We start from the raw sequence: 26,810 nt of genomic DNA, 5'->3' as shown, positions 1-26,810 counted from the left end.
GGTTGGGGGATATCCTTCCAGAAGGTATAGGTTAGTGATGTTAGACTAGAAGGATGCCTATTTTACAATTGCCATTGATTAAGGGAGTCAAGGTTATCTCCAAATCAGGTGAAGGAGTAATTTTTAACTCTTTATTTGCCTAACATTCAGGCAGATATCTTTCCCAGCGTGTTTCACAAAGGTTTTGCTCTGAGGCGTGGCTTACATGAGGGAACAAGGAGTCTGGTTGATCACTTACCTGAAACACATTCTTATGCTTCGGGATTCAGAGGAGATTCAGTGGCATTTGATTATGGGTCAGAGTTTGTTGCAGAAATTGTTGTTTTTTTTGTCAATTTGGAAAAATCAGTTTTGGTACTGAGCAAAGAGTCCGAATTTTTTAGCTTCCAGGTGGACATGACCAGGGGGTTGCTAAATTTTCCTTCAAAAAAGGTCAAGATGATTCAACACGAAGCTTGAGATACCTCAAAACTTGAGGTACCTAAAAAAATGTAATCTTTGAGAGCTTCAGCAAGGGTAATTGGTCTGTTGTCCTCTTCTACACAACTTATCTTACCATGTCCCTTAAATCACAGGGCCTTGCAGAGAGTGAAAATGGAAGGTTTGAGACGAGGTCTAAGCAAGGTATGGGACAAGAGTCGTTTGACACAGAAAGCTAAGGAAGAAATACTTTGGTGGTTTGAGAATCTGAAGGCTTGGAATGGTCGAGCAATATTTGGTATGTCATGGATTATGCCCTGGAATCAAAGGAGAGTTCATTCAGATGAGTTGCCAGGTTGGGGGCGTGGAGACAGGGGGATGCTGAGCTTTGCTGGAGATGCAGCAGCATATAAACTGTTAAAAGTTGAAGGTAGGCTTGTTTTCGCTAAAGGTTTCAAAAGAAGGTCCTTCTTTATAATGGAGGATGGACAATGTTATGGCTGTGAACTATTTAAACGGCCTGTGTGGTGGTCATACAAAGGGATTGGCGTAGCTGACATTACAGTTCAGGGAATTATGTTTGCAGCACAAGATCTTAGAGCAGAGTATCTTCCAAGTGTGGAGAACTGTGTGGCAGATTGGAATTTGCATCACGAGGCATTCCAGCGATTAGAAGCTGAATCCAGTAGTTTTCAGGCAAATCTAGCAGGGATTGGGCCATCTGGATGTGGATTTATTTGCCTGTAGAGGACACAACAGGTGCGACTTTATTACAGTTGGCGACTAGATCCAAAGGCTGCAGCAGTGGATGCCTTCCAGCAAGACAGGAGGGGGATGAATGGTTATGCCTTTTTCCCCATTTAGGATGATTTAGAGAGGCGGAAAAGTCAGTTAGTTTTTATGACCCTTTTCTGGGGGTCCCAAATATAGTTTTAGGGAGCTAGCCATAGAGGAACCCTTTGTTAATCCAGTTATGGGGGACTGTTAGAAGGATGAGAACGAGAGGAGCATCAGTTGGTTATGACGGCAATACTCAACCTTCTTGCCTGGAGAATATCAGGCAATTTGAGTCTCTCAGAGGAATTTCAGACAAGACTGCACAATTACTTAACACCTTGGCTGCTAGGTGTTTTCCCCTCCTGTGCTGGAAATTGCCATTCTCCTGGATTCATGACGAGCTCAGCTCGTCATCAGCACAGCTCAACTGTGCATCATGACGAGCTGAGCTCGTCATGAGCATCGAAAGGGTTAAGGAGTCATTTGCTCCATATCCTAAACATAGATGCAGGAGTGCTAGTAATGCATGTGTTCATTGATGCGTGGAAAGGGGTCGGGACACTGTAAAGGCACTTGACAGACTCTGAAAATATTCTGGCGATCTAGTTGAAGGGAATTCTTCTGAGATTTTTGCCAAAGACTATATTATTATATGGTAACTTGGTTCAGTGTTCCGACCATTCTAGGCTTGACCTTCAAATTGGTTCTTAGGGCTAAGGGAACTGAGGGGAAGTGGACAATGTTATTGTGTCTTGTAGCGATTAAAACTTTCCTGTTTCTGGTGTCTAGTTAATTTCTTTTCTTTTATTGTGTGTTATGTTATAGCGTCTGTCAAAGCGCCAGGACGCCCCTTTGCTGGGGCAGCTGCGCGCTATAAAAATATAAATAACATAACATAACATAACAAAAAGGTTTCCGATGTGAAGGCTCTACAGTTAGTTGTTGTTACTTATCAGGTGGTGTGCATTTCGAGATTTGGAATTGAACACAAACTATGGTCTGATTTATATGCTGGCAAAGAGGGAACTCTGTCATAACAGCAATGGAGTTCCCTCCCCCAACCCCTTAATATAGTGGTCAGCCTGCCGCATTTACAGGCAGGCGGATCATGCAGGCGGATCATAGGGTTAATCAAAGCAGAGACTTCTCCAGATTGGGAACCTAAACTAGCCCTGGTAAATTTTGTCAGACAGCCCCATATGGTGCATAACAAGCAAGGGCAGTGAGCGAGCCAGACCACTACAAGGGTTCTCCCCCAAAAGATATTTCGGGGGGAAATTGCAAAAGTGGTGCATTCTACTACACATTTTTCATTACATATTCAATTGTATTAATTTTAAAAGAATAGTAAATGTTGACCTTACAGTGCACCAGGATATGGCAATCTTTATTGGGGCTCTTCAATGATTCCCTCACTATCAGCATCCAACAGTGCCTCTCCTTTCCGATAGCCCTTCTCTTCACATGTATTTACTTTGTATTACATTGCATCTCATACCAGTGTAGGGTGTCAGAGCATTTTACATCACACACACACGTTCAGAGACAATGAATCATACGTTTGCAAATAAGGAGACTAAAAGGTGTAGGATTCACATGTCATATATACTGGTAGGCGTTTTCTTAAGAGTGCTTGGTCTGGAGAAGTACAGACTCACGATTTAGAAAGGAACACATTGGTTAGGATTGACTATACTAACACGAATTTATTTCTACCCAAACAAACCCTTTTTAGCAGAATTAGGTACATTAATCACCAGAGTTATCTTGGTACTTTCATTGTTGCTTGATAACTGTTGGATATACAAGGAACTCTGCAGTGCTTTTAAAACTGCTGCACTGCTACAAAACCTACCCCCCTGTAACAAAAGCGGCCCTCACCCTTCCAGCCTCCATGGGGGAAACGCCTGATGTCCCGCATGGCCAGTCCAGCTTTGCTACTCTGTCTATGTCGTAATTAATCCCCTTTGACAGTCCTGGGGATTTAGGGCCATTAGAGAAATTGCTACTTGTCCACCCGCCCAATTCAAATGAGCTGATATATAGTCATTTGTTTTTACTGTCCTTACTACCATGAGAAACCTGGCGATAAGGAACAGTAAGAACATTATAATCCTCTCCCAGCCATGGGAGAAGCCTCTGGATTTTTTTTGTTGAAAAGAATACTGTTTGCAATAGGGATGCATCCTTCTGACGCAGCCCTGTAGCAAACAGTAAAACGAATTGAAAGGAATCGCTGTAAAGGTGGTTCCTGCCTATGCCTTAATAAATTACTGCCAGCTGGGGGGTCATTTATAAATCTGGTGGGCGGAGTGGTCTCAGCGTGACAGACAACGTTTTCTGTCAGGTTAAGGGACAAAACTCCCTCCATCAGGCATTAAATCGAGCCAATGTCAAATTCAGTTTTTGATTCCATTTTCGAAAAATACCCAAAGCGTTGCTTAGTGAATTATCTGGAGGAGTAGGAGTCAAACTCAGGAAAGCTGGAGAAGAGCAGCTGGTTGTTTCAGAATGGTTAAAGCGTCTTCTACTCTTAGTATTTCTATGATGGGAGAAAGCAGTAATGTAGGAAGCTGGCATTGATTAGTCTTTATTCAGGGCACGTTCTGTGAATAAGGAATGGCAACTAAAGTTTTCTGGTCGGTGTTGGACTGCAGAAGATTCGGAGAGCAACTGGTTCATCAAACGAAGGTGTATTTGCAAGTTTTAATTTGAGACCTGTGGTGTGTTGCTAGTATAGCGTTGAAAAGCTTTTAACGTGCAAAATGGTAGCCTCTGGTCTAGTTATAAAATGGTAATTGTCATTATATAGGTTCTAGGGAACCTAGATTTGTATTAAAGATGCGGAGATTGACATTATTGCACCCTCCACATCCTATTTGGAAGTGTTTAAAAAAAGGAGGTTAAATAGTTCATGACAATATTTTGTAAATCCAAGAAGTTACACTGTTTAGCAAAAGTGTTTACGTTTAGAATTCCAAGGTGTTCTTAACAGATTTAGAATGTGCACTATTGTATTTTTTCTGTTTAACAGGCCGGCAACAAGAGTGACATATATGACATGCGGAGGAGAGAGCATGGATAGAAGGAGTGGAAGTTCTGAAATTGAATTTGGGAATTCAGCATCTTACAAAGAGGAGTATTCCGGAATAGCATTAGCTTATATGTTGGATCTTTATGTGTAGTTATGTTATTTTAAGTTCTGTAGACAGCTGGGTTAGAGAGCTTAATGCATAATGATAGCCTCCGCATATTTAGCAAAATCTAAATTCGCTAGACACTACATTATGAGAATCACCATTTTTCACTAGAGTCATCTTAAGTTGGTAGAGCAGTGGGAGAAAGAACTGGGGGGCTTGTTATGTCTCTTAGCATTTACATACAATGATTTCCCTTTCTAAAATTCCCTGTTGCTTCTTAAGAACAAGATTAAGAAATCTGTCTGCATCCACCGCCTTCACCTGGATTTGGCCCACCGTGCCCGCGTGTCCCCATACCTGGCCTCCTCTTTCTCGACTTCGAGAAGGCCTTTGACGCGGTGAGCTGGGACTATCTGCAAGATGTGCTGGAGGCGATGGGCTTCGGCCCGTTGTTTCGCCGCCTCATCAGGGTCCTCTATGCCAACCCTAGGGCCCGGGTGCGTGTCAATGGGACGCTCTCCGAGGCCTTTCCGATCTGCAGAGCAAGGGCCAGGGATGCCCCCTCTCCCCACTCCTGTTTGCGCTAGCGATGGAGCCCCTGGCAAAACTCATCCGGCAGGACCCCCTCGTCCAGTGTCAGGACCGCTCCCCAAGACCCCCAAGGTACCTGGTAATATGGCCGGACATAAGAAGACACCGAACGGCGTTCATGGCAGCCGCCTTCCGAGCCTGCAACCTACGAGCGGCGGCGCGCGGCACAGGCATGACGTCTCCGCCGCGCCACAGGAACTACAATGCCCAGCAAGCCGTGCGCGACACATGCGCAGGCCGTTCACGCCATATATCGCAGCCACCTGTCAGTAGCAGCGTCGGATATTGCCGGACGCTGGCTGCAGTTAGCATACCCCGGGGGAAACGCGAGGCTGGCGTTTGTCTCCCTTTCTTCACAGTAAGTTCTTCAGAGCCTTTAGGAACGTTCCACAGACAGCGTAGCGGCGTTCGTCCGCCCTGCCTCGTTTGGCTTGAGTGCTTGCCAGCTGCCTCATAAGGGGGAACAGGAATCATCGACTGGGGCCTTGGGAAGCTCTCCAAAACATGCAAGCCCCAAAGAAGTGCTTAGGGGTTCAAAGCCGTGCCGTTAACCGCTGGTGCAGTAACCCCGCAGCATAAACTCATACCCTGCCGCAGCAAGTGGAACTCGAGCGGCATTTTCGGCCGCTGTTTTGCACGGTGTCCTCCGTTGGTGAGCTACCAGGACAGGGGTTCTTGCAGAGGACGGTTGGTCCCTACGGTTCGCTCAGCATTGTCGGCTGAGAGGGGTTCCGCCTGGATCGTTGACTTTACATTATTGTTCATTTCCTGGATGTGCAATCTTTACTTTGGTAATGCATTGAACCGCCTAACAGTACTTTATCTCGTTGTTGTCTGGGCGTTTGTACTTGCCTTCGTGTGCAGAGTAGGGGATGACACTCTAGGTCTTTGCCTCTGTCTCACTCCCACAGGAACTCCGCAGCCAGGCAGTGGTTGGTACACTGCAAACATTCCTCTGTGGCTGTTCTCGCTGGCGTCAGGTCGACCCTGAAGACCAAGAGGTTCACATCCAGGGATGGACCTGGAAGGAGAGCCACGTAGACAAAATAGCCCTCTACGCTGACGACGTGCTCCTATACCTGGCAGACCCAGCGGGTTCGGGCCCCAGGTGCCTGCGAATCCTTGCTGACTTCGAAAGGGTTTCCGGGCTCAGGCTTAACGCGGCCAAATCCATACTGGTCCCGTTGCATCCCTCCAGGGAGTGCTATGACTGGCAGTCGTCTATTCCCCTCAGACACCACTCGGTTAAATACCTTGGGCTATGGGTGGCCCTCCTGCCGGAACTTGAGTGGGCGTTGAACATCACGCCCCTGGTGGCCCGGGTGAAGGCAGATCTCAAAAAATGGCGAACCCTCCCCCTCAACCCCCTAGGAAGAAGCGCTCTTTTGAAAATGATGGTCCTCCCCCGCTTCCTCTACATCTTCATCAAAACATCTCTATCCTCCTCTCCCGCACCTGGTTCCACAAGCTTGATGGGACCCTGTCCCGATTTCTCTGGGGTGGCGGACGGCCGTGGATGTCCCTGGCGCACAGCCGCATCATCCCCTTCGATGGGGGCCTAGGGGTGACCCACCTTTATCTCTACTACCTTGCCACTAAACTGATAGTCATCCACGACTGGTACGCCGGCGGCTGGTCTGACACAGCGTTCCGCGTGGAGCTTGAGACTACGGCCTTTCCGCAGATCCAGGCGTTCCTATATGGATGCCCGGTGCCACAGACCATGGCGCCAATCACTAGAACGCTCCTCCTGGGCTGGCGCGCCGCCCTGCGCCATGCGGGGTGGGACCGTAAATTCACTCGTCAGACGCCGCTTTGGCATGGCACCTGGCTTTGGGAGGTTTCGTCCCTGAACGGATTCCGCTGATGGGATCTAATTGGCATCTCGGTCCTTGGAGACGTCTGGGTGGGGGACCATATCCGTGCCTTTGCAGACCTACAGTAGCGCCATGCCCTTCACCACGCCCAACACTTTCGATATCTGCAGCTGCACCATGCCATCCATGCACATCTCTCCTCACCAGTTTCCCTCCCAGAGTTCCGTCCGCTAGAGGCCCAGGTGATGATGGGGAACCTGGGCAAGGAAGGAGTGTCCCGCATTTATCGCTCCCTAGTGAATAATGGCCCTGCGTCCTTAGATAAGCTGCACGCTCGATGGGAGGGTTGGGTGGGCCCCCTAGAAGAGGCAGATTGGAGAGACGGCCTTATGGCCCCTAGAACCCTAACCACGTCCTCCAGGCTACGCCTGGTGCAGATATACTACCTACAAGCGGTTTACCTCACCCCAGAGCGAATCTTCCGTGCCCGCTTACGACCCTCCCCAGACAACCCGAAATGCGGCTCATCCCCAGCTGATTTTTACCACATGGTGTGGCTCTGCCCGGTGCTGGAGAGGTTCTGGAAGGGGGTGGAGCGGGAGCTCACACAAGCCCTCGGATGGGAGGTCCCCACGACCCGCTGCGGATGCTGCTGGGGATCTTGGATGGCCTGCACGGTTCCAGGATGGACAAGCGCCTATTGGGGACGGCAGTGGCTGTGGCCAAAAGGGACATAGCGATGTTCGGTTTGCGTGCCGCTGCACCTACTGTGAAGTGGTGGAGGAGTGGGGTGGACTGGTGCGGCACCCAGGAGGAGGCCCTGTTCGAATACCGAGGATCCCCAGAATTGTTCCATAAAATATGGGGGAAATTGTTCAACATGATCCCGCCATAATTCTTGTTGTACTGAATATCTTATGCTCTGCTGTTACTGATGTGGGACTGGAATGGACTGACCCTGCCTATATGTCATTGATTCAATTCCGCTGTATATGTTGATTTATGAGCTGCAACCAATGAATTCTTTTTTGCTGTTTTATATCCCCAATAAATTTTATTATCAGAAGAAAAAAAATCTGTCTTGTTTCTAGCTTTCAGACAACTGTGAAAGGCCAACTTGATAAATCATCATGCATGCCATAATCTAACATGTTTTCTTTGGTGCTTTCGCAAATCAACTGTTTACAAATACCCAACCTTATATTTTTTTCCATTAAAAAGCTTATTAAGTTCCAGCATTTTGGTAGCATTGACTTGAAAGAGCACCAAAATATCTAGTCAAGATAACATTGGTGTACACAGTGAATGATGTTCATAGGCAGGGTAAAAATAGGGAGAAATAGCCATGCTCATACTCACCTCTCGTAGTTTAGCATTGTTGTCTTTCCAATGTTCATACAAAAGATCTTCAGCAACCTAAAAATTCAATCAAATGTGTTTATTTAATCAAATGTATTACATCTCACTCTCCATGTAGCTGAAAATATAAATGCACTTTGATATTTAGCAAAATAAACAAGGAAGACGACATTCTTCTGTGTTGCCACTTTTCTTTGCTCATTTCCATGGGCAAAAAAATCAAAGTAACTCAGTTTCTAGCTACATAAGCAGAACCAAATTACCAGTACATTCAGGAAAGTACTACTACAGTGATGTATGTGGGTTTTCTTGGTTACATGTGGAGCACGGACATTCTCCTTGTGATTATATATATATATATATATATATATATATATATATATATATATATATATATATATATATATATATATATATATATACACGAAAACTCCACACACCACTTCCGAGTCAGACCAGAGGTGAAGTCGGCGCAGGAACAGAGGAGACGGACCAGCAGATGCGCTATTGCGTTATAGTCGGTAGCAAGAGGGCACTACGCGTTTCGGGCTTCAAAAGCCCTTGTTCACATGTATATATATGTCAGTGAGCAAGGGCACAGCCAGTGCCCGAAACGCGTCTGATGAGGCTTGCACTTTTTGCACGAATATGAAATAAATCACCATCTGAAATTCAAGTCTGTCCGTCTACATCTGGTGTCCGCGTATTTGTCTGCGCTGCAGCGCATGGGAGGCAAGTTGGATCTTATATATATATATATATATATATATATATATATATATATATATATATATATATATATATATATATGTATGTATGTATGTATGTATGTATGTATGTATGTATGTATGTATATATATATATATATATATATATATTTGTCCAGGACAGACGAAGTCGCACTCTTGTTGAACCTGGGAAGAAGACAGACAGCTGAAATTTCTGGAACGAGCATTCTTGCCTAACACGTTTCGGATTTCAATATCCTTGATCACAGGCTGCTAATCCAGTGCAACTTAACTGCAGTTTTCTTCTTTTTCCATTTTATTGGCCCCAGGTGTCTACATTTAAAGGATTGGTAGACATGGTAGGTTCTGAGAGATTTCCTGAAGGTGAGGTGGCTGGAGATATGATAATAAGAAGCACGAGGGCGTTCGACTCAGTGAGACAGTACAGAAATAGAGTAGCCTCCAAAGTGATTTTGTTTAAAATGCAAAGGACTTTCATTTTTCATTAAAATGTAGCTTTTGATCAAAGATATCTAGTGTGGAGAGAGGGTAAGAAGGAGCCTTAAACAAAAGCAGGGTTGAATCAGTAAAATGCCTCATGAGCAACACTGGATTCTTAAAGTGATGTCCTAGAAAACAATTGACAAGCTTCTGAGGTACACACAAGCCATATAAATAGGACTGACAAATGCTGCTACTGCTGCAGTTTGTAGATGGTATAGGATGAACATCTCAGGTACCGGGTTTACAAGGATAAGTTGACATGTCAACCAAAGAACGGAATGTCAGAGGAAGAAAAGCAAATCTATTTTTGTGCAAACAGATTTCAAAGAAACAGGAAGCAACCATACTTTTCTAGTTTGGGAATGAGAAGTTTTTACAGAAGGTGAAACAAAGGTTTTCTACCTTATAGGCACTGCAAGGCATGGCACTTATAGAGGAGGAGAGGAAGTGGGGGTATCACAAAAGGGAGTCAGTACCAATGATAAGTACTTCCGTCTTGTAAGAGTTCACCTTTAAAAGGTTATTCCTCATCAAGAGTTGGATCACACGTCTCCAAATGCTCAATTGTGCGATCTCACAGTTGGTCAAGTCTTAAAATAATATGAGTGAGTGATGTAGCCAACTCGTACACCGAACTGCTGAATTTCTACAAGGCTTTGGCGTGTGTTCCCTCTCTGGGCCACCCGGAGGTTTGGGTGCAAAGACAGAAATTCTTGATAGGCATGAGTAGGTGGCTTCTCAATGTTTGGTAGTGGTTGCCTGAAACTTATCACTGACCAGTAGGATATCGGCATGAATGATTAACCTTCCTAGCAACAGCCGGAGATCCAAAATGGCATCCAGAGATTTCTAGCTTTTGGAAACCCCAGGACACTGAGACAGTTGCAACGTCTTGCTGGCAGTAATTGTGAAGTAGGCATCCATTTGGTGGAGTGTCTCACGGCATACCTGGCTGAAGCAGTGGCACAGGAAGGCAGAGAGAGAGCTGAGAGTCCCGGCTCAAATGGGAAAGAAGCCCTAATCAGATGCGCCATTCCACCCTATGCACAAAGAAAGGGTTGTGTTCATGGTAGTGGCTTTCTATAGCTGGTGATGTGATAGAGGGCTTCTACGGTACATGGTTAATACCCTGGTTCCAGACTTTAGCACAGACTCTTCAGTAATATAAAAGGCTTTTGCCATGCCCCCCAAAACGAATAGAAAGAAAGGAAGGAATGAACACACTTTTACTCCAAAGACGTCGAATGTAGGAACAGAACATAAAGGAGACTCTGAGGTGACAGAGGTAGAGCAGGGTGAGCTTACACTCCATGCTATTGGCTTCTATAAAGGAGTTCCAGGCTACTTCGAGTACAATTTCAAAGTAACTCCCGTAAATGGGAAAATGTAGACATTGCATTATGAACAATAGATTTGAAGTTGCCAAACAGGCCACTGGTGATGAGGAAAGAACCTGGGTGTATTAAAACAGAGAGGCAGCATTAGATCGCTTTTCAAGAATGCGGTATTAAACTGATCATACAGCCGGAAATACTTTGAAATCAATGTGCAGTGGAAAGTCTACCTCCTCGGTTTCCTGGTGGTCGAGGTAAGACCAAGCAACCTATTGTAAGGGTGTGTGAGGGCACTAAGTGGAAAAGGAGGAATTCCCCACCTTCATTAAAACCCAGCTTCTTTGAGAGATCACCCCCACAGTCCCTCTCAACCACAAAAGGTTACTTTTTCTTATCTTCTGTAGGAACAGCTACCCTCAGTGAGTATAACATCAGTCTTTGGGAGCATCGGTACTGTACTGGACCTTTCTTTTTCTAAAGTGCTTCCAGTCCCCCCCTCTTTATAGTGTGTTGTGGGGTCAGAGGTCACAAACATCAGAGGGTGATGATAGAGGCCTGTCTCAAGAAGGACTGGATCGCCAAGATCAACTCAATGGAGACAGCAGTGTGCAAGGCATTTTGTTTTTCTACAAAGAAAACCATAATGTTCAAACACTGAATGTTATAACAGAAAGGGATCATCCTCGAACTTGAAGTCACAATAGATTGGATTGTTGTTCCTCAGGACAGTGCCAGGATCCTCAACTTCCCAAACCTGAGTATGGGACACAATTTGTGATGGTAGTTCGAGAAGCTCTAAAGGAAACCGACCCAAAAGGTGTGGATGTTGCGCTCTGGAATGCATCTGATCTTTGTTTCCCTAAGTTAATGCTGCCCTGCATTTGCTGAACAGGCGGAAAGAGCTCATCTAGAACATTGGGGATCGATGTTTGACAGTACATTTATGTGCTGCAGGTGTATGGAGGGAGGCCTTATCTTTTACAGCTATCACTTCTGGGCAACGGGTACAATACCAAGACAAGGGGGGAGTGGATTGATGTTGATATGGTCTCGCCGTCGGATGTCTGTAGGGTGTAGAGGATTTTAGTCACTGTTGTTTAAGCCCATTTACACACCCTCATTTTTCTCTCTCTCCTTCTCCCCCTTTGCAGGTACATTCGCCTGGTGATAGTAACCCCAACTCGATGTATGAATCTGTTACTTTTGTTTATTTATTTAGTTTTTCACAGACTACAAAAAGTAACCAAACTAAGCACAGTCGATTGCACAGTGCACCTCATATCACAGCACTGTTGGAAGTCATCTCGTAAACTATTGACTAACGACATTGTTTCGCCTGTCCACGCAAGACAAAACAGAACACCCTACCCACGTAATAATGAGTCCCTAGTGTCCCATATTATGTTACACAGATAAGAAAACATTACAAACGTAAAGACACTTTTACTTTATATTAAAATAGTCCAAAGTCACGACTTACAGTGTTCATGGCCAGGCGATCCAGCCGGTGTATTTGAGGTAAACGAACGGGCATCGGTGCTCACCCACATAATTGGTCCCATATATTTTTAGGCCTAGAGATACATAGCTGCAAATCGGCATGTATTTCCATTTGCACATTAAAGTACAAAAAATCCGACAGCCACATTTGGTTGGTTGCTGCTCTTCCTCTGACCCATTGTTTTGATACTAATCTGTTTGCTAAAAGGAGGGCCAGTGCCACCAGTTTCATGTGCATTTTATTGACTCTGTGCATCTACCCCAATAATGCGATCTTCGAGTCTCCTTGTAAATTTTTACTCACCATTTCAGAAAGAGCATCACCAACACTGCTTCAGAAGTAATATATACGAGGGCCATTCCAAGGAAGTGCAGAAAATATGTATCACCAACCCACATCTCAGTGTGACTGTGTGTGTATTCAGTGCCATCTTGTAAAGGGCTAGTAATGTGTGATACAGTGCATGCAGCTATAGAAAGTCTATCATATGAAGCCTACTACTCTGAGTAAGTAAAGACGTTTGGGGGAAACAATATTGCTGCACCATGTCCAATAGTTTGGTGTGTAACCAGTGGCGGCTGGTGACATTTGAAAGTGGTAGGCCGTAAAAGTTCTGGATCAATGCCCAGTGGCGAGCGACCATAGCAAGCGAGCCCTACTGCCATAAGGGTGGCTCGGGGGGTTGTCCCCCTGAGAAATGTTTGAAAAAAGAGTGGGCAAATGGTGCACTTTCAAGCAAATTTGAGAAAGTAAGAAGGTTAATAAAGCAAAAGTGTTGTTATGTATTGTTGTTTGGTTATGAATATGACATGAATTACTGCCCGATCCATGAGCCCCTTGCAAACTAAGTAGTTAGTTTATGCAAATTTTTTTTTTTTAGTACAGACTTCCATCGGGATGTTTCAGTACAGACTTTCATCGGGTATAGCTTGGTCAGTAAGATTGGGGGGTGTGAGCATCATATTTTCCAACAATAACACTAGCAAGTCGGGGAGTGGCCCAGCAGCTATCTATGATGGCCGCGTAGAGTTGAGCTCCGCCGCCCGACCTTCCCCAAACGTCTATCCGGCGCATTTATCTGCACCATCTGATGGTCGATCCATCCATCGGAACATCAGCGGTCACCATCCCGCCTGCTCCGGCTCGCATCAAACGTCTGGCACCAAAGTTACGGGGTCCGGGGTGGTGAGGCCTACCTGCCGCCCTGGAGCTGGGACACCCAGTGCGGCGTGGGGCCGGGGTGTGAATCAGCCGGGTCGGGGACTTCTCGTGCCGGCGCGAGGCCCGGAGTGTATCACCGCTGTGGAGAGACTGCACATCGCTCTATGAGGATCAGGCCCCGCCGTGACCCATAGGCGGGTGAGGCCCGGAGAAGACGCTCCATCTAGCAGAAAGGGCCCCAGTACAGTGCCGTAGCGAGGTGGGCCTCAACTCGGTGAGCTGCAAAGCTGCGCCGTAAGGGCTGGTAGCAGATCATCTTGCTCCGCCCCACTACTGTGGCAAATCCCCACTACTGCGGCAAATTTGGACAGTGGTTACAGGGCCCTGTGCGGGGGGGGCCACTGTGTTGAAGGTACATATGCAACACCAGCATAAACCCTAGGAAGTGTTGGGGCCGTATGAACAGCGGCCCGAGCTGGGGCAGAGGCGGCCCTGTCAATAATCACCACTGGGACATGCGGACGGTGAGCACCCCCCTGGTAGACCGAAAGGGCGCAAGGCAGAGGGCCTGTACCGACCCAAGAGAGAGGGCACTCTGGGTCTAGAGAGGCATATGTCTCGATCCTGAAACCAGGTTCTACAAATGCAGCTTCATTACATAGTGGTGGACTCCCCGTGGGATAGTAGAGAATGAGTTGGTTCTTCTTTCACCTGAGCCATTGAGGCCTGCAGGACCTCTGATTCGCCAACCGGTGGAGTACAGCCTGAGGCCTGTACAGATGCCTAGCCTGTGTAACCTGGAAGAGCCTGAGTGACAACTAAACTGCATAATGGATCGGAGCAAGGGCTCTGGGGCCCGAGGGCCTGGGGGCTCAAGGTGGCACAAACCAACAAACTGGACAGTTACACAGATCCCAAAGACATGCAACAGAGCCGACTATCCGGGGGGGCCTTCCAGGGTGGCCCATGTGAGGAGGAACAGGAATTATGACTGAAAGACGTCATGGACGTTATCACTGGAGTCAAAACCTCCCTTGAACATAAAATGGACACCATGGCTATCGACGTGAACCTCATAAGGGAGGATCTGGGGAAGCTGAACGAGAAGGTCAAGCAGGTGGAGATCACTGCTGCGAGTCTCGTCAGAGATGTCACGCAACTCCATGGAGAAGTCTGCGATGTACAAGACTTCCGCAAACTCACGGACTTAAAACTGGACGACTACGAAGGCCGTCTACGGCGCAACAATCTCCGCATCCTTGGTGTTCCAGAGAAATCGGAGGGGCAGTCCCCTGACCTATTTGTTGAGGACCTTATCCTAAAGCACCTCCTGAGGTTTTGTAATTCTCAAGTCTGACTCCATTTTGTTCTGTGCCACCATTTTGTGTTGCCCTCACGTAGGCCTGTGAAGGTAGCCTGGCGAATAAAGTGGCCTGGCCTTCTTAGTTCATGTATACATTAACTAGGTTTCTTTTTGACTCTGAAATGAACTGTAAGAAACTGATCTCGCAAAGCCAATTTCCCTGATCGATCTTTGTCTGAGATTGCCAATCAATGTTCAGGACATCGTTAACTTTTAGTTTCCTTGCACATGCCTTATCTTGTTCAGCATCTGTTACTGTTTCTTTATTATGTTTCTTCATTACATGGGTTATGCTTTCAATTATAGGTTTGTCCGGCTTGTGGAGATTGAATTTGGGACATTCCTAATAAATAACTTTTGGGTTGGAATACTGTAAATTGAGTTTTTGTTATGTGATACTTTGTTTGAAAATGTACCTTATTGGCTAGAATTTTGTGCAGTGGGTGTACATTTATAATGTGAATTAAAAGGAGACGTCTCGCCTTAGTAAAATGAGCAGTCTCCTGAGAATTTACACTGTGATGTATTTCTAGGATCACTGTTACTAGCTGCAGCTAATAAACTTGGTCTCTGATGCCTTCCAGAAGTATTCCGTGTCTCTGTATACCAAGACAGGTGAACTTGAAGATCTTAGGCGTGCCCCTGACGACGCTGGGTTAAACCCCGGTTCTTCAATTGGCGCCCAACATGGGGAGACTTCAGCGGTACTGGTCCAAGCCCAAAGATTGTGAGGAGCCCCGTGAGGAAATTCTGGAGGATGGCCGCCACTTCATCGACCCCTGCATGTCGACGTGGACTGAAGGTTTTTTCTGCGAGACTTCCCCTTTCCGACGGCTGCGAAGGACTGAAGCCCTGATTGTCGCCCTGTCTCGGACCCTCTTGTGATGATTTGTAAGGCGAGACGTTAGACGGTCTTCTGGTGACGTGACAGACATTTTGGTTAAGTATAAATAGGTCGCTCCCACGACTTTGTTTTGTTTCTTGGTTTTGATTCGGCCATTACCATAGTCGAAGCCGAGGGGTTCGTATATTTGCGAGTATCATTTTTGATAACCACTTGAAGTTTGAAGCAAGACTAGTGAGCTAAAAGATGCCTGGTTTCAGCAAATTTAGGAAATGGTTTTGTTGTAGTTGTAATAGGGATTCCCGATTGGAGGACTCGTGTCCGATACCTCCGGTTGGAACTCCAACTTATGAGCTCTATTCAAAGCATGGTGTAGGTCCCATTACCTTTAATGAAGTATGGGTCCGTTATACAAGGAAAGATGGTGTTTTACGATGGCCCCAACATGGTAGTTTTAAATCAGATGTTTTAGATAACCTAGAAGTTGCGCTATTTAAGAAGAAAGCTCGGAGATGTTTGATTCTTTCCGCCTTTGGCATAAGGAAGCCAAACAGCGAAAAATTAAGCAAGCTCAGAGATATAGGAAGAAAAGGAATATATCGGTAATGCAAGCTGCTAGGCAGTTTAAGGAAGATGAAGAAGATTGTGCGATTGAAGTGTCAGATAGACAACAATGCATGGCCATTGACAAATGTTACCCGGCTTTGCCACCTCCCCTTTCAAATGTGACTGAAGACCCTGAAAAGGATCCTTTGATGTCACATTTACTGAGATTACCACCCCCTTATGTGCAGGGTGCTACTGCAACTCCGTTACCTCCAGTTGTTGCACCCCTTGTTGTCGTTCAACCCCTGTTGTTATTCAGCCACCTGTTGATTTACAGGAGGTTCTTCCTCCCCCGGCGCAGCCCCCTCCAGGGCCGCCAGCCTTGCCACCAGCCGTGCCTCAAACTCCTTTGCCTTACACTCTTTATCTTCGACTTCTCTTATTTCTGTCCCTACGTCTCTGTCTCCTCAAAACACTTTGTCTCCTGTCCTCATGTCAACTTCTTCTCTTTCTGCTCGGCAACGAATGACTGAGACGGTCACTAGTCTTTTGTCTCCTTTCTTTGGGTCACTGAATATGACCCCTGTTTCTGAACGTAAGCAGAGACGTAGTCAGCTCCCTGGTCCCGAAGAGCGGGCAGTGTTAGATCTCCTTGCTCGTAGATGGGTTTCGAATACCTCCAAGTACAGTCCACAAGTGGTTATGGATACCTTCCTATAGTGGGAGGCACCAAAACAAAGGTATGTTTTTGATGTCATGTGTACCTTCTTTCGTCAGGAGTGGGAAGATAATGAGTTGGGTTCAATTCCACTGGAATTGCTTAATGTTCAGTCTGAATTTGCTAAAGGGACGATAGTGGGTTACGATGTTGAGGAAGCGGTAGAGACACTACTCACTTTTAGGTCTAGACATCCACCTCAGTCATTGTTCGAACCTGACCCTTCTGTTAGGAGAAAAGTGAAGCAGTATCCTATGAGAGAGGTTCCCCCTGTATGGAGAGAGGCAGTTGTGGCTGATGTCGCTCATGGTATTGCGGCTGCACCGGCTCATTTTCAGCGAGTGTGGGTGCATGTCCTTTGGAAGAGAGCTGAGGTCCTGGCTCTTAAGCAGACCTTGCCTGATCCCCGTAAAAATCCTGCTGGTTATTACAAGGAGTTGTCTCAGGCAGTTGATGCATGTGTTATGAATTTAGCTGACATAGATATGTTGATGGGTAATGTAGTTCCTCAACCCTTGTGGGCGAAGATCCGTAACGAGGATCACGCGCCAGAGTTAGGTGATGTGTGGGTTAATATTACTGCTGCAGATGGTCGGCAGGTAGGAGGTGCCAAACCTGAACCCTTAGTTGCAGAACTACCTGGTAGGATTATTAATTTAATGAAAACTATGATGCCTCCTCTGCGGGTGAATTCGGTGTGGGTGAATTGGGACAAGTTAGCAGCATGCAAACAAAAGAAAGACAAGAGTGTGTCTGATTTCTTCACTAGGTTTGAGAAAACATTCATTGATCATAGTGGTCAGGACATGAGTACAGAAGGTGGTCAGAGGTTGTTTGTAGATAAGTTTGTTTTTAATTTACTTCCTGAACTTTCTAATAAGTTAAAGGACTCAGAGTTCATGGGCTGTTTCTTCTTCTGCCCAGATATTGGCTACTGCCCAATACTATGAGAATAGAGATAAAGATGAGAAGGATAAAGTAGAGAAGAATACTAGAGAATTAAAAACGAAAGTTCTTCTGCAGCAGGCTTATCCACCTCGCCCTAATCAGCGTCAGTTTCAGCAACCTTCCCAGTTTCAGCAACCCCCCCAGTTTCAGAAACTGTTGCAGAAGCCTGAGTCTTTTGCTTTGCGACTCCAGCTAGGCCCTAATCAGTGTGCTTATTGTAAAGAAGAAGGTCACTTCAAGAATAGTTGCCTGATCTTGCTACAGCGTGCGAATGGTATGTCTGGTCTGAGAGGTCGTGGTGAGTTTCCAACAAGTACCTAGGGGTAGGGACGTGGTACGTTTCCCCAGAATGAACGCTCCTTTTCCCCTCAAAATTCTATGAATTATTTTGACCAACAGTCCGTTCAGTACTACACTGATGATTATTATGTTGGAAGTGAGAGTGTTGGTTTTAATGATAGTTAGGACAGCCATGGACAAAGGGAGGGAGTAGTGTCAGTTCCAGTAGACCAGGGTGGACCTTATGTTGAAGTGATTACATCAGGTGTGGCAGAACCTTTTCTTTTGGATACTGGTGCAGCAAAGAGTTCTATCATGCACTCTAAACTCCCTGGCGCACCTTTGTCTGGCTTGATCAAAGTTTCAGTAGGATTTTCTGGCGCCCCAGTTCGTAACCCGGTTTCTTGTCCTTTGCCCCTTTCTATTGGTCCCTGTGAATTGGAGGCTCTCCTTATTCTAACGACTGGCTGTGGCGAGAATCTGTTGGGTTTGGACTTGTTGAAAATATTGCATGCAACATTACATTGTTCTCCTTCGGGAGTACATCTTACGGTGGGTATGAAAGTGATTTCAAGAGAACGACGACCCACCACCACCAGCAACAGGCCGCCCGCAGAAGCTGGAACAAGATCACAGCAGACCAGCTCGCCACCTCCCTGAGCCAGCACCCTCCTGCCAGCTCAGCGAACCCCAGCCAGGCCGCCGACAACCTCACAAAGTGGATCAGCAACTGCGCGGACGAACTCGCCCCGCTGAGGACCCCGCCCAGCAGACCCGGCAGCAAGAAAGCCCCGTGGTTCACCGACGAACTCAAGAGCTCCAAGAAGAACTGTCGAGCCCTCGAGAAAGTCTGGAGAAGGGAACCTACACCGGACAACAGGACCACCTTCAAGCTGGCCACCCGGAAGCACCACCAGCTGATCCGCGCCGCCAAGAAAACTGCATTCAAGGACCGGCTGGACAACAACGCACACAACTGCAAGGAACTCTTCAACATCGTGAAAGAGCTATCCAACCCCAGCGCAGGAAACAACGACATCACCCCATCGCAAGACCTCTGCAACTCCCTCGCTTCATACTTCCACAACAAGATCGCGGACATACACAACAGCTTCAACAACCAACCAACGCACACCAAGACCGAACAACCACCCCCCACCACCACCCTCCACGCCTGGACCCCGATCAGCACCGAAGACACCATCCGCACGATGAACTCCATCCACTCCGGATCACCGACCGACCCCTGCCCTCACCACGTCTTCAACAAGGCTGACGCTGTCATCGCACCCCACCTGCGAGACATCATCAACACATCCTTCGACACCGCCACCTTCCCTGAGAGCTGGAAGCACGCCGAACTCAGCGCTCTACTCAAGAAACCCACAGCGGATCCCACCGAACTCAAGAATTACCGCCCCATCTCGCTCCTCCCGTTTCCAGCCAAAGTCATCGAGAAGACCGTCAACAAGCAGATGGCCGCCTTCCTCGAGTCAAATGGATCCCTCGACCCCTCACAGTCCGGCTTCCGAGCCAATCACAGCACCGAGACCGCCCTCATCGCCGCCACCGATGACATCCGAGCCCTGATGGACAACGGAGAAACAGCGGCCCTCATCCTCCTAGACCTCTCCGCGGCATTCGACACGGTCTGCCACCGCACCCTAGTACAGCGCCTCAGCAACGTCGGAATCCAGGACAAGGCGCTGGAATGGGTCATCTCCTTCCTCGACGGAAGAACACAGAGAGTCCGCCTACCACCGTACAAGTCAGAAGCTACCGAAGTCATCTGCGGCGTCCCTCAAGGATCCTCTCTGAGCCCCACCCTCTTCAACATCTACATGAGCCCCCTCGCGGCCATCGCACGCCAACACAACCTCAACATAATCTCCTACGCCGACGACACCCAGCTGATCCTCTCCCTGACCAACGACCCCGCCTCCGCCAGAGCCAACCTGCACGAAGGGATGAAAGAGGTAGCCGAGTGGATGACGACCAGCCGCCTGAAACTGAACTCGGACAAGACTGAGGTCCTCATCCTGGGCCCCTCACCCTCCGCCTGGGACGACTCCTGGTGGCCTCCCGCCCTGGGCACCGCACCCAAACCGACAGACCATGCACGCAACCTGGGCTTCATCCTGGACTCCTCCCTCTCCATGACCAGGCAAGTCAACAACGTTTCCTCGGCGTGCTTCAACATCCTACGCATGCTACGGAAGATCTTCTGGTGGATCCCCACCGAGACCAGGAAGACCGTCACCCAGGCCCTCGTCACTAGCCGACTGGACTACGGCAACGCCCTCTACGCCGGTACCACCGCCAAGCTCCAGAAGAGACTCCAGCGGATCCAGAACGCCTCAGCCAGACTCATCCTCGACATCCCACGAACCAGCCACATCTCCGGACACCTGAAAGACCTTCACTGGCTCCCCGTCAACAAAAGAATCACCTTCCGCCTCCTCACCCACGCACACAAAGCCCTGCACGACCAAGGCCCGAGCTACCTCAACAGCCGAATCAACTTCTACGCTCCCAAACGCCACCTCCGATCAGCCAACCACGCCCTCGCCGCCGTCCCCCGCATCCGAAGAGCGACTACAGGAGGAAGGTCCTTCTCCTACCTGGCCGCCAAGACCTGGAACTCCCTCCCGACCGACCTGCGCCTGACCCAAGACCACCTCTCCTTCAGGAAGAAGCTGAAGACCTGGCTGTTCGAGCAGTAGCGGCACCCCCCCAGCGCCTTGAGACCCTACGGGTATGTAGTGCGCTTTATAAATGTCATTGATTGATTGATTGATTTCCTCGATGTATCTGTCTAAGGATCGCCTTCCACTGGAACTGCGTTCTCTCCCTGATACACTTTGGGCTACAGGTCCCAATGATGTTGGTCTCTTGCAGATTCCACCCTACGTTGTTACCCTTAAGTCGAATATTAAGTTACCTCGCATTCCCCAGTACAAAATTTCCAGTGATGGTGAAAGAGCTCTTTTAGCGATTATCTATGATTTGGTTGAGAAAGGTGTGGTTGAAGAAACGAGAGGTAATGTGTGTAACAGTCCTGTTCTGCCTGTCCTTAAGCGTACTGACTGTTCTCAGCCACCTGTGTATCGGTTTGTGATCGACCTTCGAGAGGTCAATAAGATTGTTGTGCCACAGTTTCCTGTTGTCCCGGACATTACTGCTTTATTGACTATGATCCCTGCCTCAGCTGCTTGGTTTTCTGTTATTGATCTGAAGAACGTTTTCTTCAGTATTCCGATTACTGAGGAAAGTAGGGATATTTTTGGCTTCTCTTTAGGAGGCCGCAATTTCCGGTTTAAGCGCCCTCCTCAAGGTTATTGTGAGAGTCCCTCCATTTATAGTCAGGCTTTGAAAACTCAGCTTGATACTCTTGCATTGCCTTCTGGTGCTACTCTTATCCAGTATGTTGATAATCTGTTGGTTGCTGCTGATGATGAAGAGATTTGTAAAGAAGTTACTCTTTCTTTGTTGCGACACTTGTCTGACCTTCATCATAAAGTGTCACCTTCGAAGTTGCAGTATTGCCGCCAAGAAGTGACCTACTTAGGTCATCTCTTGTCGAAGGGGGGAAGACGATTGACCCCAGAGTGTATTCAAGCGATTGCCCAAATGACTGTGCCATGCACACAGAGAGAGGTTAGGTATCACCTCGTATTGTAGACAGTGGATTCCGTATTTTTCTTTGCTAGCGAAACCTTTGTTGGCACTTACTCTTAAGGACACACCACACCCTCTTCCTTGGTCTGACGAATGAAGAATTTTTCTGAATTGCGTGATGCATTGTGTTATGCTCCGGTGTTGGGTATCCCCGACTACAGTAAACCTTTTACACTTTATGTACACGAGAGAGAAGGTTGTGTGTTGTCAGTGTTGACGCAACAATTTGGAGACAAGCAGCGGCCCTGTGACCAGTAATCACCGTCACGGCGCCTGCCCTGCTGCCTCAACACCTGCGCAGATTTAAATGATTTATTTTATAGCCCGCCGGCCTACCCCAAGCCATGCATCGCTCGCCCGGCCCGGACCCTCACCTGGTGAGCAGAGCTATATACTGCAGCATTGTGACGTCGTCCAAGCAGCTCCCAACACTTTAAAAGGTGGCGTTGGTGTAGTAGTAATTAACACCACCCTGCAGTGGATACTCCACTCGGTGGCGAGGAGAGGTGCGGGTATGCTGGGGCGGGCGTGCCAAGGCAAAATTAAAGCGAATGCGCACGCATTCAAAATCTGCGCACGTGTCGCTGCCTCTGCCGTACACAGCCCCAACCCCCGCAGAAGAGGACCAGCCCAGGGCAGCAAAGCTCTGCCCAACCCAACACAACAACTACTACACTGTCCCGCCCACTGGGCCTGATCGGCGGCCGGAATTCTTGAGAAAGAGAGGAGGAGGGAATTGCGAATCGTCGTCAGTCACGTCACGTCACGGACAGTAAGTGTTTCCAATTTACTGTCTGTATCACAGTCAACAACCAGTACGATGCGTCGGTATGGTAAAACTTAAACTAAGTGACATAGCAGCACAGCACACGCTCTCTGTGTGTGCCAGCCCAGTGCCACCATGCGTCACGACTCATAAATCAATTACTGACGGCAGGACCGGTGCACTTAATGCAGCGTGATAGACCCGGCCCTGATAATTAGGTGTCGGTGCTAAGCACCGGCAAGCTCCGGCTCAAATTAAGCCCTGCTCATGGGTAAAGGGCTCGCAGACAAGGAAAGGGAGAAATGATGGTCCTCCGCTACACACAAGCAGATAACCTCAACCCTAGCCCAGACGAAATTCTGGCTGTTCCATAGGCTATACAGGACCCCGGCAAAGCTTGCAGACTTAGGGATAAGAGAAAGCGATGTGTGCTGGAACTGCAACAAACACAGGGGTGACCTAGAACACCTGCTATTCCTTTGCCCGAAAGTAAAGAAGTACTGGGAAAAAAATTAAAGAATTTATAGGTAACGCCCTGAACCTTCCGCTGCAACTGGACTTTCAAACACTAGCGATAGCCTGCATGTCGCCAACAATAGAAGCAAAGAGGGACAAAGTACTAATTGATCTCCTGCTCACTGCAGCAGTCAAGACAATCCTGAACAACTGGAAGAACACAGGGAAAGCATCTTTCAAGATGTGGTTCAATTGGATCACCTTCCTACGGGGAGCTGACACCATCACCTCAGGCCATATAACAAAGACTCACACAAACGCAGAAATGTGGCAATCCCTAGACAACTACTTGTCCTCGCACAAACCCCCCTAGACACTCAACCACCATCACGCGGATGAGGAACCCCACCCAGGGGTACTATAGCGAGCACCTTTTTTCCCCCACCTAGCACTTCTTCTTTCTCTTTTTCTTCTACCCTCTTCTCAACTCCCCCAGGGACAATAACCCCACGCCATGGACCATGTATATATGCCTAAGTGAGGGCACACGTTTTTGTGCACAACAGCCGTATGTACCTTAACGGCACATAATATATGCTTAATTGCCTTTGCCACCCTTAGGGGACCAAGACTCTGTATCTGTATACTATACTTTGTAAATACAACAATAAAAGTATTGGGAAAAAAAAAAAAGAAGGTAAGTGAACCATACTAGTCAGACACTTAAATCAATGTACAGTACAGCAGCAGGCGCATGAACCTAAGCGGATTATATTCACCGACCCAGCAATTAGCCTTATGTTGAACGGATTCCCTGAGGGCCAAATCTGTGGATGAGACCATGCCCGAAGCTCATAAATCCTAACATTACAGTTATCAATGAAATGAAACCATGGGCGAAGAAAGGGCTGTGCTTAAAAATATGCAAATAAAAACTGTCAGACTTAAGTGACTGGTTCCACTGTGCCTTGCAACTACTATCTCACATATAGGAGTCTAACACTGTGAGATTAAAATGAGTGTCATTTCTTAAAATAAATGTACTTGTGAAATGGACGCACCAGGTTATACACAAAAGCTGCTCTAGTCTCCTGAGTTATTTTCCTAGCTCAATATGGAAAGAGGGAGATGTTCCCTATCACTTGTGCTCAAGAGATGACCACTGAGACCATGTCCTATAGAACCCTCAACCTTACTCCAACCTGCCTGGGTCTATGTAGCAAATACACTTTACAGGGACACTGCCTGTGCCCAAGAGAGCACGGTTGCAGCCAAGGGAGAAGGCAGAACATGAATATATCCCCAGTTCAAATCAAAGCTCCTAAAGCACCAAGCAAACAAAGCAAGTCATCACAACCCTACCCAAAAGAACTCTCTTGCCTCTTCCATCCAAGCATCTATCCGTTCATCCTTCCATCCACCTGCTGTTTCCACAATTTAACTTTTACATTCGGTCATCCTTTCATTCTTTCATCATTCAGTCTTTCACGATTTCGTCCATCCATCCATCCATATTCAAACCTATACATCCATCAAAAAATCTATCCACCCAGCTATCCACCCTTTCACTCATCCATTTCTCCATCCACCATTTCACTAATCCACCCATTCATCCTTTCCACATCCATCCTTTGCGTCACTCATCTACACATCCATCCATCCACTCTTTAAGTCACACATCTCGCCATCTAGCCTTTCACTCACTAACTCCCCTTGGTCTGCTTATTTGCAGATAGAAGAGGCCCATAAAGAACTCCACCTCGCTGTAGCTTCTAAAGTTAGGAAGTTCACGATGTTTCAGTATCCAACCTTTCACTCATCCACTAATTCATCCTTTTGTTCATCCATCTATCCACCTTTCATTTTGTCCATCTGTCCACCCTTTCACTCCTCCCATCCATCCATCAATCCTTTCTCATCATCCATCCTCCGTTTCACTCATCCATCCATTCACCCTGTCATCCATCAACCTACCCTCTCATTCATCCATCCATTCATGCTTTCACGTATCCACCTATCCAAAGTTTTATCCATCCATCTTACCTGTCTCTCATTCATTCATTCATTCTTACACTCCTCCATCCTTACATCCATCTTTTCACTCATGTATTCATCCATTCATCATCCACCCTTACACTCTCCCATCCACCCTTTCACTCACACACCTATCCCTCAGTCCTTTCGCCCACTTAACCATCCACTCGCCTCACTTTCACATTATTCAAGAGCCTTTACCTGCAAATCTGCAAACAGAAGGGGCTCATCAAGAACTCAACCCCTGTTTGAACTGTAAAAGCGGAGTGGGGATTAACGATCCCCCTGGAGAGCACCTCAATTTGGTGCAGGAAACCAGCTTTGCCAATTATCAACCTGTTAATGCAAACTAATATAGATGGCATTAGACCGCATTACAATGGAACCGGACCAGTTACACATTTTTTCATCAATGACCAGATTTAATTATTTGCCCAGAATCACAGAATGGCATGCCGAGGCCGGGCTTCCAGTGTGAGTCTTGGTACCAAGGCTGTAGCTTATGCTGCTTGACCTCTCATTTTGGTAAGACTCCAGGACACTTATTATAGACAAACCTGCCTTTCGGGTGCTTTATCTCTTGAAGGTAAAACGTGATTTTATTACATGAAACTTGAGCTCCATGGAGGGCATCCACGGCCTCTTACGAACTTCTGAGGGTGTTTAACCGCATAGATGCTGATGACGGAACCGCTCCGTCATCAGCCGCGGTGGCGCTGTGCTGATGACGGAGCGGTTCTGTCATGGCCCGCCCGACGCGCCTGCGCGGCGCGGATTCTGCGCCCTCGCGGCGTGGATTCCGCGTCTGCGCTGGGCGTTCTATTGAGCGGGCGGGGCCATGACGGAACCGCTCCGTCATCAGCACAGCTCACCCGAGGCTGGTGACGGAGCGGTTCAGTCACCAGCGTGTCAGCGCCGCGCGCCCCCCCCCCCCACTTAGCGCTGCGGCGGAATAGCCGCCGCAGCGAAGGGGTTAAGGGAAGGGAGAAAGGCAGCCTCAGAGTAGAGTTGAAAAGATAGCGACCAGTAAGTTTGATCATTTCTGCAAGGCAGTCCACAGTCAAAGTTGCTGCAACGAATAATAATAATAATATTAATATTCCACATTTGTAAAACGCAAACAATCACCCGTAAGGGTCTCCAGGCGCTGGGAGCCGTCAGGAAGATTAAGCAAGCTATTGCCCAGAGTCACATGGTGCAGGGCTAACCTGCCGCCGGAGCGGGAATCTGATTTTATTAGCGTGCTCACACTGGCAGGATTAAAAAGCAGTGCAAAAAGTAGTATGGATTTACAACAATTATTTAAGAAAAGGTCGACATGTTTCAGCCTTATGATCAGAAATCTATATCGGTGGCTTTCTTCAGGACCAAATAGGAACGGAGTGGTACAATTGCTGCTGCTAGTATGTGTAGTGTTAAAAAAATAAAGATACAAAACCAGTATTCCTGCGACGTGATGTCAGGTAATACTTGGAATATCTTAAAATAAAATGAGAGAGAACAACAAAGAACACACAAATCAGTTCAAGTGCTCTGCTATTGACATAATCCTTATCGTATTGTCAATAGCTGTATATATCTACAATAGATATTAGTTCACTTACCCTCAATAGTAGGATATAATACCTCACCTCTACCTGGCAGGGAGCTCAGGGAAGGAGGCCCCGCTCTGTAGGAAAATACAACTGTAAGTCACACCTAACAACATTTTAGATTAACACTACTCTTAATACTCCAGTATTATTCAAAATACACAATGACATGTCTATCCCAATAGAGGAAGGAAATCACAGTATGGGAATATGAACAATATTCCCATATTGTGATTCCTCTATTGGGATATTTC

General features: G+C 47.3%; 1 protein-coding gene across 1 annotated transcript in view; it reads right to left on the bottom strand.

The window, feature by feature from the left end:
* TCHP (trichoplein keratin filament binding) overlaps positions 1 to 26,810 on the bottom strand; it is a 343,197-nt gene that overhangs the window by 211,496 nt on the left and 104,891 nt on the right. Inside the window, exon 4 of the mRNA XM_086943123.1 lies at positions 8,105 to 8,161. Within this exon, the coding sequence (XP_086799249.1) occupies positions 8,105 to 8,161 (57 nt within the window). The remainder of the gene's footprint in view (positions 1 to 8,104; positions 8,162 to 26,810) is intronic.

This window comes from Lissotriton vulgaris, chromosome 11, assembly GCF_964263255.1.
Source record: "Lissotriton vulgaris chromosome 11, aLisVul1.2, whole genome shotgun sequence".
NCBI lineage: Eukaryota > Metazoa > Chordata > Amphibia > Caudata > Salamandridae > Lissotriton > Lissotriton vulgaris.
The sequence above is the reverse complement of the archived record's forward strand: the minus strand, read 5'-3'. Positions and strand labels throughout refer to the sequence as shown.